General features: G+C 35.8%; 2 protein-coding genes across 3 annotated transcripts; one reads left to right on the top strand and one right to left on the bottom strand.

The window, feature by feature from the left end:
- The first annotated feature begins 1,496 nt into the window (after positions 1 to 1,496).
- Positions 1,497 to 5,967, top strand: LOC113767003 (F-box/LRR-repeat protein At4g14103-like). Of its 2 annotated transcripts, none has more exons than XM_027311266.1 (6): positions 1,497 to 1,837; positions 1,938 to 1,994; positions 4,013 to 4,183; positions 4,264 to 5,006; positions 5,121 to 5,264; positions 5,415 to 5,967. In XM_027311266.1, the coding sequence occupies exons 3-6, from the start codon at positions 4,066 to 4,068 to the stop codon at positions 5,697 to 5,699; spliced, it is 1,290 nt and encodes a 429-aa protein (XP_027167067.1). In that variant the 5' UTR covers positions 1,497 to 1,837; positions 1,938 to 1,994; positions 4,013 to 4,065; the 3' UTR covers positions 5,700 to 5,967. The 2 variants fall into 2 exon arrangements, with proteins under 2 accessions (XP_027167067.1, XP_027167007.1); XM_027311206.1 differs by having other exon boundaries at positions 4,258 to 5,006.
- A 10,350-nt stretch (positions 5,968 to 16,317) lies between these two features.
- Positions 16,318 to 17,061, bottom strand: LOC113770564. Its single transcript, XM_027315066.1, has one exon. It carries the CDS (start codon positions 17,059 to 17,061, stop codon positions 16,318 to 16,320), a length of 744 nt encoding a protein of 247 aa, XP_027170867.1.
- Positions 17,062 to 20,280: the final 3,219 nt, after the last annotated feature.

Below are 20,280 nucleotides of genomic sequence, written 5' to 3'. Positions count from 1 at the left end.
GATGGGCAATATTACTACTTTAAATAGATTAATTTTCACTTCATAAAAAAGCTAATTGAAAACACATAAAAATAAAACACAAGGTCACTTGCAATAATAATTAAAACAAAACAAGTAGAAGAAAAAAAAGAAAGAAGAAAGTGAATAAATTGGCTTCAATTCAAAAGATTACTATCATGGAAAAGACATTATTGTAAAATCTTATTTATTCCTGTAATTGTGACCTATACTTTTGGTTTCTCTTTGTATGCACTAAGTGAAATTTTAAATTTTTATTGAAATTTCTAAGTTTTATATATATCTATGTGTGTGTGTGTATATATATATAATGTAAGTGGTAGGTATTGAATCCAAAATCTTTTACTTATAATCTCTCTCCACCTTACTACTAATCCCTCTCTTCTAAGTCCAATATTTTGTTTGCTAACATCAGCGATTTAATTTAGGTCTACTATTGAACCTTGTTGCTATTATGGTGCTAAATTCATATGAAATTTTTGTGTTTTATTCCGTTTAAATACTCGTAAAGATTTCAAGTGGAATTCTATGACGTTATGATGTACCAAAGAAGAAGATAACGAGATTGTAGAAATTACAATAGTAGCCCTTAGTTTTTTTTTTTTTTTTTTTGTATTCTGCCCTTTTACGTTTGACCCCCAAGAGTCTTAATTATCATTCAAAGTGAACCCGTATTTTATTTTATTTTTTATATTTTCTGTTAGGCTTTCCTTATGAATGAAAAGTAGTCTATTTTAAAGTGATAAGTTTTTCCCATCAAAAGGGTTTTTCTGTCACTTAAGCTTTTAATAGAGGACAAATTAATCAGTTCATCAAATACTTGGATGGAGTTAATTTTTTCAATTTTGTTAGTTGACTAAGGGTATAAAGTGCAACTAGTATATTAGTTCATGGTTTTTCACAATTTATGGATTGGACACTTTTGTCCCTAAATGTCAAGTAGGGAGACAAAGTGTCAATTTAATAAATCCCAAGAATAAAATGCAACTAAGAGTAAAGTTCCACTTAAGAATGCTCCTCTCGAAACTCTACACCTTTGATTAACCAAAATTGTTTCGCAATTATCACCGGCCAAATGTAGGATCTTTCCCGGTCGGTTCCAGCTTTCCAAAATCAACCATATTGACGCCTTCCAAAACCATCAAATGGCCTTTCCTCTTCTTACTTTTCTTCCTTCCAAAGTATCCATCCGAAAATACCCATCGCGTTTTCAGTTTCCTCCGGTCAGAAATATCAGAGAATTCAGGAAGTAGTATAGTATTTTCATAAATTTATCTAACAATAAGTTTTCATTTTCCTCAAACCAATAAGAAATTCAAGAAACCGCTTTCAGTTTCCTCCAGTGAATCAAGAATTCAAGAAACAGGGGAAAGAAAGCGAAAAACACAGTGCTGTAGGAATTAAATCAAGATCATTATTATTATTATTTGTTAGTTTCCATATTGTTGGTTCTGGTCTCTTAATTATGTCGGTTGTGGTTCGAAAGCTAAGTTTTAGGAAACTAACTGATCTATATATACCACTACTCGTATTGATGTTTCGTGCGCTGAGAATTGAAAAGATAAAAAAATTGGTTGTTGCCTCCCGAAGCTTTCCTTGCTTCCTTTCTTTCTTCCTTGTGCCGTTCTGGTTGTTTATATTTTCCCCTGCCATAATTGTTTCTTTGGTTTTGAGATTTGTCTTGATTTGTTTATCCTGTGGGTTATATTCCTACAATAACAGGACAAGAATGGCTTCTTTCTGCACTGCTCAAGAAGAAGAAAAAGATGATTTTTTTGATGAATTACCAGACCCTATTGTGTTTCTGATTTTCAACAAGGTGCATGATGCAAAATCTCTGTGTTTGTCCATGTCTGTTTGCAAACGCTTTCACGCAATCATCCCCGAAGTTGACAATGTTTTCCTTTCGATGCGTGCAGAACATAACCAAAACAAGCAAAGCAAGCAAAAGCCCATCACAGAAACACTCCATGAGGGTAAGAAATCATTCAAGAACATTTTCACTAAAGCTATTGCGAAGCCCTTCAAATATTTCACTCGATTGCCTAAATCAAGGTCAGAATCTTGTGAATCTGCTGATGAATATAGTTTTTGCATGCCAAAAGAAGCTTTAAAGTGTTTCAGAGCTATTCGTAATTTACAGCTTAACCTCCCAAATCCTACAAGTGATAGTTGTTTGAGTTCAATGATATGGAAAGCTGAGTTTGGGAGCAAACTTGATTATATTCTGGCATTACACGCCAAAGATACTTCAGAAATTGATGAAAGCTACGAACTTTGTAGCTTTGATAAGAATTCTGATAGTGGGGATTCAGGAGAATCATCAATGTTCATGAAAGATGAGGAGTTCGATAAAAGGCTGACAATGATCTTGGCTTGCTTGGTTGTAGCATCTGCGTGGCGCCTATTGTTTCGCGAGACGTTGAAGGATCATCAGACTTGCAGAATGTGACAATTTTGGATGAAAAACAGATAGGAACTTTTAGTATGAATCGCAGACAAATTGAAGAGTTCAAAAGAGGTATGAATTCTAGGGATTGGATTAAGAAGACTTTAGTGGAGAGTGACAAATCAACGCCATTTTTTCGCATGAAGGTTTGGGATGTGCCTGAGTTGAAGCTGTCAGGATGTACAATGAAGGGGGTAACTCTGGTGGTGATAGAGAGGATTGAAGAGGAGAATAAGAAGGTGGAGGAAAGCTGGGATTGGGTGGTGAAGACTTTTGATGGGGAAGGGGAAAAAGAGAAGGTGTTTAATGAAGCTGTGAGGAAGTTGTTTGAGAAGAAAAGAAGTTACATAAGCAGGGAGATGAACTCATCTTTTGACATTCTTCAATAGTAGGCAAAAGGGATCAAGCAAGGAGATTTGGACCTATTCCACATGACGAAACAAAAAATTAATTACAAGATTAATTTCCTTTTTTTAAAAAAAAAAAATTTTCTTTGAGAGCTGCCATTTGGCTTAGTTGCTGGAGGTGTTTGCTGTCTGTAACTCACTTGGAAGGTTAGGTTTTGTGAAGACAACTTCTCACGTAAATACTTCATGAATATGACTTGCTTATTTTCAATATGTTATAGATTGTCGTGAAGCATATTCATTTGCTATATAGGGGCTATATAAGAGTAAGCATTATTGTTTGTTGATGCACAGATTCCAGTTATATAGACAAACTTAATTCATTGTCTTGACAATCATAACTCAGTACATGAACTTGCCAATTCTGTGCTGACATGGTTTAAGGGATCTGCTCTGAAAGGTTAAATGTCCTCATGATAGATTGATAATGATGAAATCTTTTTCCAAGTAATTCCTGCTGATGAAAGCTTTTACAAGAACACAAGTGCTATTTGCATGGTGGTAGTAGAATTATATTTCAACAGGTTTACGATCAAGAAACAATCTGAATCACATAAAGACAATTAAGTGTTGATATTGGCAAAGAACAAATCTTATCACCGAAAGGTGAATTGTTCATTTGACATTACATTGACACACTAAACTTCTCAACAGCTGCCTCGATTAGTTGAAGACTGTTAAAAAACTCACTTTGTTTTCCTGCCAATGAAACTGAGAAATATAACAGATGCATACCTGAGAAATATTGTCCTTATTTTAATTGTACATCACTCAGATTTCTGGTTCACTATTCAAGTTCTTGCATGAAGTGTTTAAGGGTGTGAGTCCTCAATCCAATAGTGTGAGCAAGTTGAAAACTATTCAAGATTCTTTGTGTTATTTTTAATAGAGGAAGGGTGGGATTTAAGAAAATAGGGAGGGGGAATGGGAATTGGAACTAAAAGCCTTTTAATTGTGAGATTTTAGCTTTAATCCCTAGATTAAGGCCTGCTCAACCTGATAAATACTCCTTACGCAATTTTTAAAATAACTATTTACTAAAGTTTAGGCTATGTATCCTAGATAGACTAATTATTAATTCTAAACTTGACGTATTCTGGGACAACTATTAAGCCTATCTTGGTTCTTTCTTTTGAAGAAAACACTAAAAGGTAAAACCCAAGACGGCCAAGCTTTCAAGAGAGAGCCCAGATGATGATTGTCAAGAAGATCGACTCAGTGCCTTGCCGGATGGCATCCTCTGCCACATTCTCTCGTTTCTTCCCACAAAATTTGCAGCCTCCACTTCCATTTTGTCCACCAGATGGAGGTACATTTTCTTTGGTGTTCCCAAAATTGACCTTGACGTTGACGATACTTTGCTTATCCATCCTCATCAACAAGGAGCAGGCAACGATGTCAATGATGAGAAGGTAGTGGAATCGGAGAAGAAGTTTATGGAGTTTGTTAACAGACTACTTATGAATTGTGAATCAACTTCTGTTGTGAATGAGTTTTGTCTTATATGTCGAAAGTCGGCTTCTTGCCAAAAGTTTGGGCTTAGCTTATGGATGTCTTTGGTGCTTCCGCGCGGTGTTCAGGTTCTTAACATCCTAGTTGATGGTTATACTAATTTTCCGCAGTTTGAAGTCTTTCCATCTGAAATCTTTACTTGTAAAACTCTTGTAGTCTTGAAATTACATGGTTGGCTTGGTCTAAAGCTTCCAAAAGGCCTCTGCTTGCCGAATCTTAAGGTCTTGCATTTGCATACTTTGACACTACTGGGAGATAATACAGGTTGGCTACTTTCATCATGCTGTCCATTGCTTGATGATTTGGTGATTGATGGTGTAGAATTATTTGATGTTGGATTAATTGATTTCAGTAGTCCTTCCTTAACAAGGTTGGCGTGGGGTCAGGGCTCGTTGGGTGGCAAGGTTGTTCTTAATAGCCCAAATCTTGAGTATTTGGAGTATGCAGGTGATCTATATCCGCTATTGAGCTCAAATTGCAAGTTCAAGTTCTTGTTAAAAGCTATTCTGGCTTTGGAAAATAAGAACATGCCACATGATCATGACGCTAACCAGTTTTGTCAATTTATTAGTGAAATGCGCAATTTGGAATCTTTTGGTTTATTTGGGGACTCTTTACAGGTAGTTCTTTGACTTTGAATGTCTTCATTTCACTTGCTTTTCCAGGATTTCATATGTTTCAAGGTATGTAGTTTCTAAGCATCGTAATGACTTTGCTTTTCCCATGATGTGAAGTGTCTCTATCAGGCAGGTCATCTGTTACCTGAATTTATAAATTTGACTCGTTTGGAGCTTTCAACAGTGCGGGATCTCTATTCGAAAGACTTTGAGACTCTACTGAAGAGCACACCAAATCTGAAAGTGCTAGTCTGTTACCTGGTGAGTTAGGAGTTGCCCTAAAATTCTTAGAAAGGAAATGGATGTAAGCTCTTCCTTTTTTAGACTGCTTAAGAGACCAAAATCAGTGAACTGATTGGCAAGTGTTTTACTTGTTCATCTTATTCTTGCCTTTTTTTATTTTTAAATCAGAGTCCACTCAAGATGTATGATGATATGCACCTCCACTTCAGCGCGAAAGAGAGACCACTGTGTCTGAATCAATATCTCAGGGAAGTAGAGATAAAGAGTTTCTTTATTATCCCAAATTATGGGTTTGATTTAGTAAGATATCTTCTGAAGCATGGAGCAGTCTTACAGAAGATGTCTATACATGTTGCCACGACAGAAATGCCAGAAAATTGGTCCTCATCAGCTCGCGAGAAGTTAAATAAGTTCTCAAAGTGCTCAAAAAACTGTAAGATCATGCTTATTTAATTTGTGCAGGAAAATGGTTCTTCTGGATGCTCAAATGAGCAGAGGAGATAAAATTTGTAACTTATATAAATAGATAGATGTTGAAGCCATTTTCTCCTTTAAAATCATTGTCTCCCCTGTTCAATGTTTCTGCCTTTAGATGGCTTTCAGTTGTGTACTTCCTGTGAACGATCAGATGTTGATGTTTATAACCCCATGTGGCTAGGCCTATGTATATCGAGTATTTTGATCAATTATGGAACAAAGTAAAGTTAGTTTTGTATTGTAATTCTTAGCTATTAGTCATGAACGATTTGCAACTTATAAACTCTCACTTTATGCTGTTTGAACTTCTTTATCCCTTTGTATAACATATGCTAGAGGGCTAAGAGTTTATTCTTGTTGCCCATAAGATTTAATCTCAGCATATAAGTACAGAATCCCAAAAGGTTCCATGAGCAGCCGCAGATAGTCAAATTTTGGCTGTTGTTCTCCATAGTTGGTTGGGCTGTCTAGTGACAGATTATTTTGCTTACCAAATAATGGTTGATAAATTCATTCTTCAACTGTTTAGCTTCTTTGCAATTCTGTTCCGAAGTGTCAATATAGATAATCTTTTGCCTTATTTTTTCAATGGTATTAAGTTGGATATATGGATGAAGAAAAAGTATTAAGAGCTTTGTAGATTGTATATAAGAGTACTTGTTTGAAATATGGGGTCAATCAATTTTGTATATAATCCCGAAGAAGAGCTATAGTACAGTAGCTTTCTGTTATCTGCTCTAGTTCAACTTAATTTTGAAGTCTATTTTTCCTATTTAAGTAAATTGTCTTTAAATGGTCATAGATGGTCACAGTGATAGCGTTGTATATGCTTAAATCCCAATTGAAATAAATATACAAGGGCATTTATGTATTATACTGACCACTTCATGTGTTATTCTCTGATGGTACATACTAATTCATTGTAAGTGTACTTGTCACTTTAGTCTAAGAGGCTAAGCTATTAATTGTTTTCATCAATTGCTCAAATCGAACGAAGTCAGAGTCTTGTGATCCTGATGCTGTTGGATTTTCTTTAGTTGTGCTAAGTCAAGCTGAAGTCTTCAAGAGGTATCCAAAGTTTAGAGCTTCGCCTTTCAATTTCTTGTGGGGATACTTGGTTGAGATTGTTCATGTGGAAAGCTGAATCTGGAAGCAGTAATCATATTGTTTCGGCATTATGCGCTAAAGAGATTTTGAAAGGGGATCAACGCTATACCTTTTGTAGCTGTGCTTAGAACTCTGATGATAAGGGTTCTGGAGAGTCATTGGTGCTAGTCAGTGATGAAGCTATAGATAGAATGTTGTTGTTATGAATCTCCGCTTTCAGCTTGTAGTATATACTAGGAATCAGCTGTTTCAGAAACCTTGAGGTTGAGGATCATCAAGTTTTGCAAAATATGATGATGATCGATGAAAGACATGTAGGAACTTTTAAGTATGAATTGTCAACAAACTGAAGAGTCCAATAAAGTTTTGGATTCAGGGGATGCGAATAAGAATACATCACTGGAGAGCAATAAACCAAAGCTGGTATTTAGGATGAACACGTGGGATGTGCCAGTGTTGAAGGCTTTTGATTGGAAGTGGAAAATGAAAAGGACTTTGGAAATTAAATATTGAAAGAAGTTAAATGAGCTGGTAGATGAGCTCGATTTCAAAATTCTTGATTAGTGGAAGGGCGGGCAAGTTAGGAAGCAAGAAAAAACCGGATTAGGCACTGAGAGTTGAACCTATTCCAGCTGAGGAAACAAAGCATTGATTACAAGACTGCTCTTGTTCTCTGTCTTTGTTTGTGTGTTTTTTTTTTTTTTAAATTTTCTTTAAGGCTGATATATGGCTGAATTATTGTATATCTTTGCTGTCTAATTGAGATGTCCTGAAAGATATTGAGCTGCAAGAAGTATATCAAGCTGGATAGTTGATCAATTCAAAAGACAAGCTTCATGTGATTGCTTTTGTGAAGATAACCTCTCGTGTAGATACTTCATTTTTAGTTGCTTATTCTCAATATCTTAAAGAGATTTAAGCCCTATGGTTTGCATAGAATCTATAAAACTTTGGTCCTTCTCTGTGGCCGTCATGTTTACTGCACTAGGTATCTTCCTTCATGTTCTTCGAGTCATAGTGCCAGGATCGTATTTCAACAGATTTTAAATTTTAAAACGATTTGAATTGTGGGCTATTCTCAATAATTAAGAATGGATAGTGATTCAGAACAAAATCACACCACAAATTGGGGAATGTCAATACTTAAGTGAGAGCTCCCGTAGGTAGTTCGATTGGTTCCGTAGCCTGGTAGTTACCAGCAAGTTCTGTGATCGACTCCAGTGTGCTATCTCGTTGTGTATTCTTGGAACAAGGTTCTACACAGCTTTAGGAGATTAGTCTAGCCAAAAGACTGAGATACCTCTTAGTAATATATATATATATATATATATATATATACACACGCAAGTGAGATATACAAACACCCTAAACTTCATAACAACCACCTCAATCAGTTAAGATCATTAAGAGTTTATCTTTTTCCTGCCAAAGACGACCAGTTGCATGTCTGAGAAATATTGTCCTCATGCTATACAGATTGTATAACCCTGAGATTCCAGGTTCACTATTCAAGTTCTGTAATGAAATATTAAAGGGACCATTTGTTTCAATGGGTGGTATTCTGTTAAGTTACGAGTCCAGTTACGAGTCCTCAATCCAACTGTGTAGAAGAATCTACTGATGCTAAATCATACTTTCATCTGGCTGATAAATTCTCCTAACTACTCCTAACTAACTGTTTTTACTAAATGCTAGACCAGCTTATCGTGCATAGACCAAATATTAAGTCTAAAGTTCTTAACCATTGGAACTACAAATGCAATTAAGTTTGTATTTTGCCTTCAAGACTTACATGCTCCATTTCATTGGATCAATGTCCTTAATAAATCAACAATAATAGGTTCTTTTCTTTAATTTTTTTTGTTTTGGATGCAACTTTGAAAGGATAAATGACTAAACTTGTTTTGGCAAATACGCTTAGGAGATTTAAATCCTCCAATGCCAAAATTTAGGTGGAAAATGCAAATTTCCCCTTAGATAAGGCAAGATGGATTTTCGAAATGCCTGCTTTTAGATGCAACGTTGGAGTGTGACCAAGGAAACACATTCTTCTTCTTTTTCTTCTTCTTCTTTTTCTTTTTCTCTTTTTCTTTTTCTTTAACATCCCCTAAAAGTTTAGGAAACACCTTATTAGATGGTCACCCTTTTTTTTCTTTGATAACGTAACAATTAATCCAAAATGGTGGGATTTTGTCTAAGATGAGAAAATGGAAAATAATTCTGTTGTAGACGTCCAGTTAGTTAATTCACAAGCCTTCTATTCGTACTCGTGTCAAAGCTTCTTAAGGTGAATGACTTCAGATTTTTACCGCCTACACAAAAGTTCCCCGTAGTTTCAAAACGTAGAACATGACACCTCATGTTTTGAATTAAATTGTAAAGGTGATGGAATCTGTTAAATTTAACAGAAATGACTTATTGGAAGCTAAAAAAAATTTTTATACCTAATTTTTAACAAATATACTTGTTCTACTCCTTAACCCTCAATTCTCTCTATTTAGAGAATAAAACAAATGATTTTTTTAGCTGTCTTTTGCTTAATTATATCAGGACATTTGGTCACTTCGTCCATTTCCATTAAGTTTAACGGATTCCGTCACTTTTATAATTTAGTTCAAAGTATGGGGTGTTGTATTGTATGTTTTGAAACCATGGAAGGCTTTTCTGTATGTTAGATTTAGCACAGAGGCTTTTTTGTTTTTTACCCTTAACTAAAAGGTGGAAACACTTGTATGATTTAATTAGTCATTTTTTATTATCCTTTTATTTTTATCTCCAAAATTTCCATTGTACACTTGATGCATATCCATATCCAAATTTGTGTCAATGGTGAAAATTGTTGATGAAAACATTTTAGGTGGGGTCAGTGCATCGTGCCATTATTACGAGGCTTCAAGTGTAATTAACTTTTGTTTTTCTTCTCTCTCTCTTTTGAATCGTCTGCCCTGTTTGGAAGCAGAGTTTTTAGTCAAGTTTTTTTCTTAGAAGTTTTTTAATAACTTTACCTATAATAATCTCAAAAGATTCCTTCAAATTTTTAAACTACACATTTCAAAATACTAAAAAATGCACAAAAAAATCCCCTTCCTTCCTTTCTTCTTCCCCTAACTCAACCCATCACTATCTCCTCCACTCCGACAACTCTTTTTTTTTTCTTTCTTTCTTTCCCCCTTTCCCCTTTTCCTCTCCCCCTCCTCTCTTCCTCTCTCCTTCCCTTTTCCTCCTTCCTCTCTCCCTTTCCCTCTCTCCCCTCTCCCCTCCCATCTAGTCCCCCCTCCCTTCCCTGACCATCCTCCCCCTTCCCCTCTCCTAGCACAATTGGATGGTGGGGAAGGGCCGGGGAAGGAAATGGCGGGGGAGAGGGGAGGTGAGGGGGAGAAGAGAGAAGGAAAGGGAGAGGAAAGAGGAAGAGGGAAGGAGAGGAGAGGGAGAAATGGGAGAGATAGAGAAAAAAAAGATTCTATCTCTGCTCATATTCTTACTTTTAATATATATTTAGAGGAGGGCTCAACTCGACAAGTACTCCTACTCCAAATCTATACTAAGGGAAGGCTCACCTGGGCTGAGAGTTTTGATTCGAGTGAGAGTCCCAAACGAGTTCATTACTGTAAACATTTTGGATTTTGCTGTAGGTACAATCAAGTCTATACTCCGCCAATTGATTAATCTTTTTCTTTTCTCCTTTTCCCTTTTGTTTGGATGCTTTTACTATGGACAGAGGGATTCTGTTGCTTATGATGGATAGAACCAGTGGAAGTTTAATAGCTCAGCGTGGAACCCACTTAGATGATTTGGTTCTCAGACTCGGACAGGACATCGACTCGGCCGAATTCAAGGGTAGGGGTCAATGGGATTCAATGGATTCAACCGAGGTCATTCAGAGGTCGAAACAGATGACGTCATAAATACGTCATATATATATGTGTGTATATATATATATATATCTTTTTCCTGCAAATCAAATTTACAAAATATAACCAAGAACCAGTGATCCAAATCCATATCCAATTCACCAAATTGCACATGTTTAATTTGAACATCCTTAATTTGCTTCCAAAGATTGTTAAGCAATTTTGTGGAAGACTATGTAGTACATACTAAGCTATACTTAGATTGATATGTATTCAGCTGCAATACGTAAAGATAAGAGAAAACAAACAAGTAAAAGTCAGTTTAATACATTCTCGCTACATTTATATAATTTGATGACATCTTTAGTTGCATGGTCAATCAACAGAGTCTTCTACATGGTTAATCAACCTTTGAGCTGGCTTAGCAGTCGCCTTCCGTCCTACCTCAGTTAAGCCAAAAGAGAAAAAGAAAAACAAGAATGCAAAAAAAAAAAGGAAAAGAAAAGAAAGTGATAAGTGAATGCTAAATATCAATCTAGAACACTGATTTCAACTTTCAAGCAACATAAGAGGTAGCTTTTTAACTTCAATGTCTAAAATCTAGTGTCTATTACTTGTGCCAAATTTTTTTTTAAAAAAAGTAGTTATCTAGTTTCTGCAATTCCAACTAAAAGTATAGACTAAAAGTAGCCATCCTGATTTCTGCATATCTCAGGAAGCAACAATGGAGTTACCAAAAGAGGTGCATCCCAAAATTTTCAGTAACTTTGACATTTCCTCAAACACATAGAAAGCAACAAAGGAAATCCATTAATTCAAATAAAAGAATTAAAGAAAAAGTCCCCAATAAAGCTCTTGCACGTGTTTTGCCTGAAATTTAACAAATAGATCATGTGAAATTTACACTTTTCCCTTTCTTCTTATACTTCAATGAATCTGTACATCAAAATTAGATAGCATTTACCCCAATAATGCAATTCTGACTTTTAAAGGATGCATTATGTAGCACAAGCAAATTTATCTTCAAAAAGTGAACATTTTAGTTTGCACCAAATTAGCCAGTTGCAGAACATTAACTTACTTGATTAAACAAAGATCACCCCAACCCTTTTTTTCAACCAACCTTCCCAACTTCTGCAACTCTGCCGGGGATCGGATGGAGAACCGGAGAAGACAGCAGGAATTGATTCAGAATATATAGGGAGTTAGGTTTGGACTCTTTGGACAAAGCGTAGGAGAGGAGACTGGAAATTGGTGTATAGAGCTTGTACTCTCTAGTAGGAACTTACTTGGGGATTTCAGATGTGCGGTCGGCAATGGTGACAAAGATCGGCGGCGGCAAGAAGGTGGAAACAAAGCGACAGAGATTTTAGAAATTTAGGACTGGAGTGAAGTGAAGTCCGGGGTGTCAAATTAGGAATTTGGCTTGGGATAACTAGTGCAAGCCTGAAAAGTCAACAAAAGCCAAAAAAATTTTTAAAAACCCGGTTCTTGCCGGTTTTGACGGTTCACGGTTCAACCTGATTTTTGATCGAGTTTGACTGAGTATTAAACAGAGCGGTTTTTAGAAGAACTCGGACCGGATGAATGGCCGGTTCGCAGTTTAACCGTTCGAACCGGCCCATCCGGTCCGGTCCGAGTTTAACAACACTATTGAGAGGTGAATGAGCCTAGGTAACCGGCATACGTCAAAAGCACCCATTTAATAGGCTGTCAAAAGCACCCATTCGACAACAAAAAAAAAAAAAAATAAACAAATATGATTGGCATTGATGTGACGCGAAATTCGGAGAGCTAAACTATAAATCAAGAGTTTTTAGCTATTTTTTAGGGTATTTTTGAAAAATTTTACTATATCAGAATTTTTTAAATATATTTTGGAATAGTTTTAGAAAATATTTTGAGATATTTAAGAGTAGAAGAGTTTTAGAATATATTTTGGGATATTTTTTAAACATTAAGAAAAATTTAGACTACTTTTTAAAAATTTTAAATAGTATTTGAAAAACTTAGCAATCCAAACAGAGCTTACAGTTGGAGGCCAATTTTTTTTTAATAACCCAGAGACCAAATTGGCGCCCAATAAATTAGGAATGATGGGATGAAAAAGAATTTTTCAAAAAATATAATCACTTGAGGGTACGTGGATGTGCGAAAATAAATAGTTGAATCGAAGTTGGAATAAACCAGGAGATAAATAACTATTTATATAGAACTGAAACTTGTATAAATTATAAAATGCAATACGTAAATTATTTTGTAAAAGTGATATGTATGACGACAAATCAACATTCTTAAGTTGTAAAAGGTGTACTTAACGACAGAGATGGACTAGAGAATTATGATGGCTTAAGTATAATTGTTAGTTGTCATAAATGTAAGTGACAAAGTGATCTTCAAACCAAAATCGAAAATCGTAAATGAGTAATTATAAATATAATTGACAAAGTGACTTTCAAACCGAAATTGAAACTGTGGGTGAGTAATCACAAACACAATTGACAAGTGAATTTTAAACTCTAATCGAGATTGTAGATGAGTAATCATAAGCATAATTGACATAGTAGATTTCACGTTAATTAATTTTCTTTTAAATGAGTGATCCATGTTCCATGAGTCCTTAAACTAGTCGTGAGGTTATTTTCTGATTTTTTGAAATTTTTTTACAATTTCATTGCACAGCATGTGACAGCAGGTGAGTTTTTTGAGTAGGAATTTAAAAAAAAAAAAAATTCATCATGTGCACAAAATGTGCTTAAATATTGTAATATTGGATACCAAATTTATTTTCATCCAAAGTTTAGGTATTAAAATTACTCAATGGTCCAAGTTTGGATACCAAAACCGCACTTTACTCTTTTCAGTGAAATGCATTTTACTCTTTCAAAAATTTTTCTAACTTACCACGTGAACACAATCACACTCATTAACCAAACCTTTTAACGTAACTTACCAATCTCCCCATTAATTGACACTTCTGTTGATTGTGGATGGGTGCATTGTGGACCCACGTCTCCATGACAACTGAAATTTGAGAGAAACTAGTAAGTAAACCTCCATTTTAGGTGTCTCATGCTTTTCGTTCACCTTGGCCCCAAAAACATTAGACACAAATACTTGATTTTATCCGACAAATATCTACTATTTTAGCCATTTAACAACATAGTAATATATATAAGGCTAATTACTTAGAATATAGGTTAAAAAAAGAAAAGTCTGACACTTATTGGTCTGACACAGGGTGGTGCGTACAAATCTATGGGTGCCGGGATGACACAGCCTGGCACCTGACAGTAAAATTTTTTTTTTAAAAAAAATATGGCAAACGTCAGCCCGCCACCTAACATCGAAATTTTTTTTAAAAAAGATGGCAGGTTCCGGGCTGACACAAAAAAATTGTCAGGTGCCGGGCTATGTCAACCCGGTACCTGATCGGATTTTTTCCCGATCTCTGTCAGCCGGCAGCGCATGAAAAACCAAAAAAAAAATGTGTAATTGAATAGCTATACAAGTCGACCAACAAAAAGGTTGTCCGCAAGTAACAAAAAATTTTTAGCATACGTTAACAATAATAACACCTCGTGACTCCAACTTTCGCACTACAGAATTCCTAGTCTTGGAACAAAATTCAGCACTTAGGGTTTTTTGGTGAACCCACAGGGGAAATAACAGCAGAGGGTGGCAAGGGAGGAATATGAATGGTTCAGGGTAACTCTTAACATCCGCGAGAGTCGAGTAACTCTCTGAAAAGGGGCTCAACTTTTGGACAATGAAAAAATAATATCATGAAAAAGTATCAGAAGCATTTGTTAAGGGTGTGGAGCAACTTTAAAGTGATGTTTTTTAGTCTTGTTGGGTCATTGGACATTGAAGATCATGAATCCATGATCAGGCAGGAGGACGCTACTTTTGATGATTTGGACCTGTTACAAATTGAGCATAAGAAATAGGCGTTAATCATAATTATTTTCCTTAAAATATATATCATTTTTCACTTTAGCTCCTAACAACTTTTTTGTCTCGCTTTATCCTGCATTGGACACAATTATACCTATACTATTGTAAACTCTTTTTTCTCTGGCATTTTTTCTTCCCCTTTTGTGCTCTTATATTTTCTTTGCCACTTTATTGTTTATTTAAATCTTCTTCTTTTTCATAAAAATTTTCATCTTAATGATTGAAATTGAAAAAGAGAAATTGTAGAGTTCTATCTTTTCCTTAAATGATTAAAAATAATTCAAATCACTTTGCTTAAAATACAATTATCTAGTATTCATATTCTTTTAATTTTGAATTTTCCTCTTTCCTTTATAGTTTCTCATTTTATTCTCAAGAAAATATCGTAAGATGAAATTGTGATATGATTAGTAATTATCAATTGTAATTTGTGACAAGTGGCATCATACAAAAGATCAAAATTAATTTTGATGCCTTTTAAATCTGAACCCAGAAATGCAATTACAAAATGAAAATAAAAATTTTTATTAAGATGAAGTTTTGTATTGTAAAGGATGAAAGATAGAAGAAAGAGAAAAAAGAATAAAATAGATGAAAAAAGGAAGGGTAATTGAAGGTAAATCAAAAATTAAAATATGGGAAGGGTAATTTCATCGTATAGGGGGTTAAGTGAGCAAAAATAAAAATTATGGGGGTAAAGCGAGAAATGAGATATATGTTATTGGAATTAATTGTAATTAACTGTAACATTTTAGATTTTGTATTCATTCTCGTGTTGGTACTTATATTGAATTTCTGCATTTTACCAATGGAACATAATGCATACTAATAGAACATCTATTTAAGTTCTGAATTTTTTTCCTAGTTTGTATTGTGAGGATAATTTCATAAATCTCCTATACAAAAAAAAAATCAAAAAAACAAAACAAGAAAAAAAAGTTTAATAAAAAACTAGCTCGACCTGAAGTACTAAATCTGACAGTCTTTTAAGTTAATTAATTTACATTTCAAAGTTGAAACGTAAGAAAAAGATGAAAATATATTTGTGCAAAATCACTAATTACTCCTATAGGATGTTAAACTAAGAAAAGGTTTTTCAAACAAAATATCCCATTCATTTTGTAATAAGATGCAGTTGTCAAATTGCCGAAAAATAATTTGTTAGAATTATTATGTAATTTTTAATGTTTACTATAATTTTATAAATATAAATTTATTGTGCAATATAAAAAGAAAAAAAGGACCGAAAAAAGAAGAAAAAATGCATAGCGTGACATGGTGAAATGGTTAAATATAAATATAACGATAAGCATTCAAATAATAAAAGGTTAAAATAACATTAAATCTCCATATTAAAATATTTGATATTTAACAAACATGTACTGAAAATGATCATATCAACGCCCGATGCGCCTTTTGCCCTTGCCCTTGCCTCTATCACCGGTGTGCCTTTTGCCCTTGCCTTTATCATTTCCTTAGCCATACATATGCCTCCGTATTTAGGGAGAAAATCACATTCATGAAGTTCTCATACTTACGTGTCTGATTCGCCACACTAGCGCCGAACATCAGGCTTTTAAGTCTAACAGACATCGTAAAATAACGTCAAAAGGGAATTAATTTATCTATGATCGGTGGAACATGAGGATATATTTAATTTTTAAGGGTTAAGAGACAATTTACCTTTCATTCTTGAATTTTTGTGTGAAATTGCTCCGAATATGAATCAAACAGAATCGGTGCACCCCTAATGGCTCCTGCCACTCTTCGAGTGTACGCATTGCATTAATGATGCCATGGTGACGATCAGAAATAGTGCATATATTCTGCACATCACCACACACATGAATGCGTAATAGTCTCATGAACCAAGGCCAATTCCGATTATTCTCCTCATCAACTAGGGCATATGCCAGGGGAAACTTTGAGTTATTAGCATCAAAACCTATGGCGACAAGAAATTTTCCTTGATAAGGTCCTTTCAAAAAGGTACCATCTACACATATGACCGGTTTTAGATGGCGGAAGGCTTGGATGGCAGGCGCAAATGCCCAAAATATATAATCAAAAATAATATTGGAAGGGGTACTCAATGGATGATGATCCCACACAACTACCGTACCCGGATTGGACCTTTGTAACTCCTGAATATACGTTGGCAGCTGCGATATGGATGTCGGCCAATCCCCATATAATATATCAATGGCACGGCGTCTAACATACCAAGCTTTCTTGTAAGACACATCGCAATGAAACTCCTGTTTCACCGATGCTTGAATTTCCTTGATTTTATACACTGGACCATTCATAATGTGGGGAATAATATGTTCGACAATTATGTCGCTACTCAATCCACGGTGGTCATTATTATAACAAACACGGATGCAGGTATGAGCATCAGCAAGTGTGACAATCATCCACATGTTGTCCGAGCTATGCAAGGTTGCACGAAACTGCTAATGACACGGGGGTACGGAGTTACGAGCCCGACAACGAACATACCAAGTTGTTAGCATGCTCTCACGAATTTTGAATTCCCTATTCTCATTTATGGACCACAATTTCATAGCTCTTTTGACATGCTCCTTTGTTTTCGAACAGTTGACCTAATTCTAAATCTTTGGTGTGTTCATTCCACAGCTTTAACTTCTCAACTCGCCCAACATCAAGGGAGTCATAATTCAATGCAACGTCAACACCAGCTTCATAATGCAGTTGTGGTCCCTCAATATTTATCCAAGGAGCATTGCGACCTGTGAGAACCCGTATTTTTCCTAATAATTTTCCTAGGGTTTATTTCCTTTAATTGCATGTTTTCTGCATTTTCTGGCTTAGGAAAATTTTCTTGGTGGATTTTATGTGTAATTATAGTTTTTAGATGATTTTTCTAGTATTGGAGAGTTTTTGATAAATTAAGAATATATAATGGACGTGGGACCCACTAGTGCGAGAAGTTCGGAAAAATTCGGCCAATTAGGTTAAATTCCGAATACTGTGTAAAATTTATCGGGTGTTAAGAGATAAGTAGAGGAGGTGAAGTGATTGATGTGAGAGGGTAAAAGAAGGATAGGATTGCATTTAAAGGGGTGACATGTGTCACTAGGAGGTTGGTGGTGATTTATGATTTTATTCTTTTGTTTTGACCTTTTGACCAATTGGTTAAATATCTCAAAAATTGACTAAAAATCACCATTTTTCACTCCATGTTGGCCGACTCTTGAGAGCTCAAGAAGGAAGAAGATTTCTCCAAATTTCAAGCTCCCAACTAGCTCAATCTTCCAAACCACTTGCATAAATTAGTTTCTACTCCATAAACTTCTTCCATTAGGTGCTAGTGAGTTGTTTGGTGAAGTTTTTTGGAGAAGCTAAGGTGGTCTACAACTTCCTCTCTCTTGTTTACTAGGTAAGTGATGATTACACTTTCTCTTACACCTAATGATGTTTAATTTGTGCCTAATGGTGGCTATAGAGTTGGAAATTGTGGTTTATTTCTTGGTTTGGAATGAATTGGTGAAATTTTTATTTTATTGATGAATTTTCTGGTTTTATGTGATCATGAGGTTGTGGTTATTTATGATGGTTGGTAATAAGGGGTTATGACTCTAGTGGATGTAAATGATTGATAATTGCAACCAATTTTGGGTTTGGAAGGAAATTGAGGAAGTTAGGGTTTCATGACCCCCTTTTCTGTCCGATTTTGGATCATATGGTTAGAGGCCGAATTGGCCTTTCCTTAAAACATGAAAGTTGTAGGTATTGAGGTCTTTGAGGTGACTGTAAAATTTCAGGTCATTTGGAGTAGTGTAGAGTGAGATATGTTGTTTTTACTGTTGCTGTTCTGGGTGATCAGAATGTGCGAACTGCGCTTGTAATCGTCTGTTTTGACTGGAATTTCTTTGGATTTGGATGTTAGTGTCTTCTGATGAAATGTAGCTTGATGTCTTAGCTCTCATATGCCTTTGGAATCAATGCATTTGGACCTGTGTAGACTGAGTTGGACGAATTACAGCATTGTGTGATTTGGGAACCTGCAATTACGGTTCTGGTTTGGTATTCTGCCTTTTTGACCTAGTTGTGCTAGGATTTGGATTGAGTGGCCTTCTACATTGTTGTAGCCCTGTCTTTTAGCTTCGAGATGGTGGGTCTTACACCCTCATCCGATAAGCGTAGCGCATTTTGTGTCATTACCGCAAAAGGAGGACGGAAACTGTTTTTTTGTTAAGGGCAAGTTAGTGCATTGCTGAAATTTCTGGTTATCCATGCTACTTGTTTATGCATATGAAACCCTATTGGGGTTGTGATTGGCATGGCTTTATGACTCGTTATCGAGTCTCATGGTATTTGTTTACGTGTTCTAGGGCGTGACGTTAGTGCACGACGTACTTGGGACGACGGTGCATGAAACCTCACTTACTTAATTGGTGAGTATACTACTCACTTGAATGTTACAATGTGGCTTTGCTATATGTGATTTTGATGCCTTGAAAGTTTATCTGGCTATTGGGATTGATTGAGGTGAGGGTGTACTTGACCGCCCTCATCCCTTGTGATACCGTTAATGACTGTTTACCGCTCCACTGATATACTGCACTTGCTATATGAGATATTGAATTCACTTCATGAAAAACTGATTTGGTGTCGTTTGGACGAGTATCCAACGACCTTACTGTACTACTGAGCTCAACCCCGTTGGTAGTCAATTGAATCGAGCCGGCGAGAGCTTGGTCGTGAAAATAGACATGCCACGGGGACTGTACTGGGGAATCTTGTAATAATGAGACCCTTGATTCCGGTAAACTCGAGTATTACCGAAAGCTACTGATTGGAGTGCGGGCCCGGTTGGGGTATGTTTGGTGGAAGGAATGGGAGTGAAGTGGGTTCTACGGTTGGTACTCATAAACGTTGACGGAGAGTCAATGAGATTGGATCAAGAATATAAGCGTGGAAATGGGCTCTTGAGAGCCGTCCGTATCCTTTTACTGATTGGTTTTATTCCTTAATTGTGTACTTGAAATGAAAGGTTATGCTTAAGTGATCTTTGTTGCTTATGTGGTAGTAACTCACTGAGCTTTAGCTCACTCCGTTCCATTTGTTTTCCTTACAGGAAAATGACTATTTTGGAAAGATTGTGCTAGTTGGTTGTCAAGTTGAGCTCATGTAAATGCATATTTTGAATAGCTCCTTGAGGGTGAAAACCCTAAATATTTTGTTTCTACCTATGGTTGTTGTAATTGACTAACTGCACATGTATGAACTTGTGGGATATTTTGGTATCCCGCTTTGGCTTGTAAATGTTGAATTTCAATGTATTTATGTTTGGTTGATGTTTGGATGGATTTCGGATCAATTCGTATTTCAAACGGCGAAAGAAAAAATTCTTGACGGGATTGAACAGGGCCAAATCCGGCCAGGAATCCGGCCAGAAACTGGCCGGATTGTCGGCCGGATTGCCTTGGGATTTTTTTTAAAAATCCGGCCTTGCTCACTGCACAGTATCCGGCCAGGTTCCGGCCGGATTCTGCTGTGCCAGGCCACTATTCATCGTTTCGTTTTTTTCAATTTGTTTTTATTTTGGTACTTGTGGCTTGTCCGAGCGCGTTTTACTTTCCCGAAATGTTTTAGATCGCGTGTAACTGCTCATT

The sequence above is a fragment of the Coffea eugenioides genome, chromosome 1 (genome assembly GCF_003713205.1).
Source record: "Coffea eugenioides isolate CCC68of chromosome 1, Ceug_1.0, whole genome shotgun sequence".
Classification (NCBI taxonomy): Eukaryota; Viridiplantae; Streptophyta; class Magnoliopsida; order Gentianales; family Rubiaceae; genus Coffea; species Coffea eugenioides.
The sequence above is the reverse complement of the archived record's forward strand: the minus strand, read 5'-3'. Positions and strand labels throughout refer to the sequence as shown.

What these genes read in the sequence shown, in the direction of transcription:
- LOC113770564 (XM_027315066.1), bottom strand. Translation starts at nt 17,061, where the DNA reads ATGTGGATGATTGTCACACTTGCTGATGCTCATACCTGCATCCGTGTT.
- LOC113767003 (XM_027311206.1), top strand. Translation starts at nt 4,066, where the DNA reads ATGATGATTGTCAAGAAGATCGACTCAGTGCCTTGCCGGATGGCATCC. An exon ending in ATTTTGTCCACCAGATGGAG is followed by an intron (nt 4,184 to 4,257) that starts GTACATTTTCTT and finishes CTCATCAACAAG; the next exon opens with GAGCAGGCAACGATGTCAAT. An exon ending in AAGTGCTAGTCTGTTACCTG is followed by an intron (nt 5,265 to 5,414) that starts GTGAGTTAGGAG and finishes TTTTTAAATCAG; the next exon opens with AGTCCACTCAAGATGTATGA.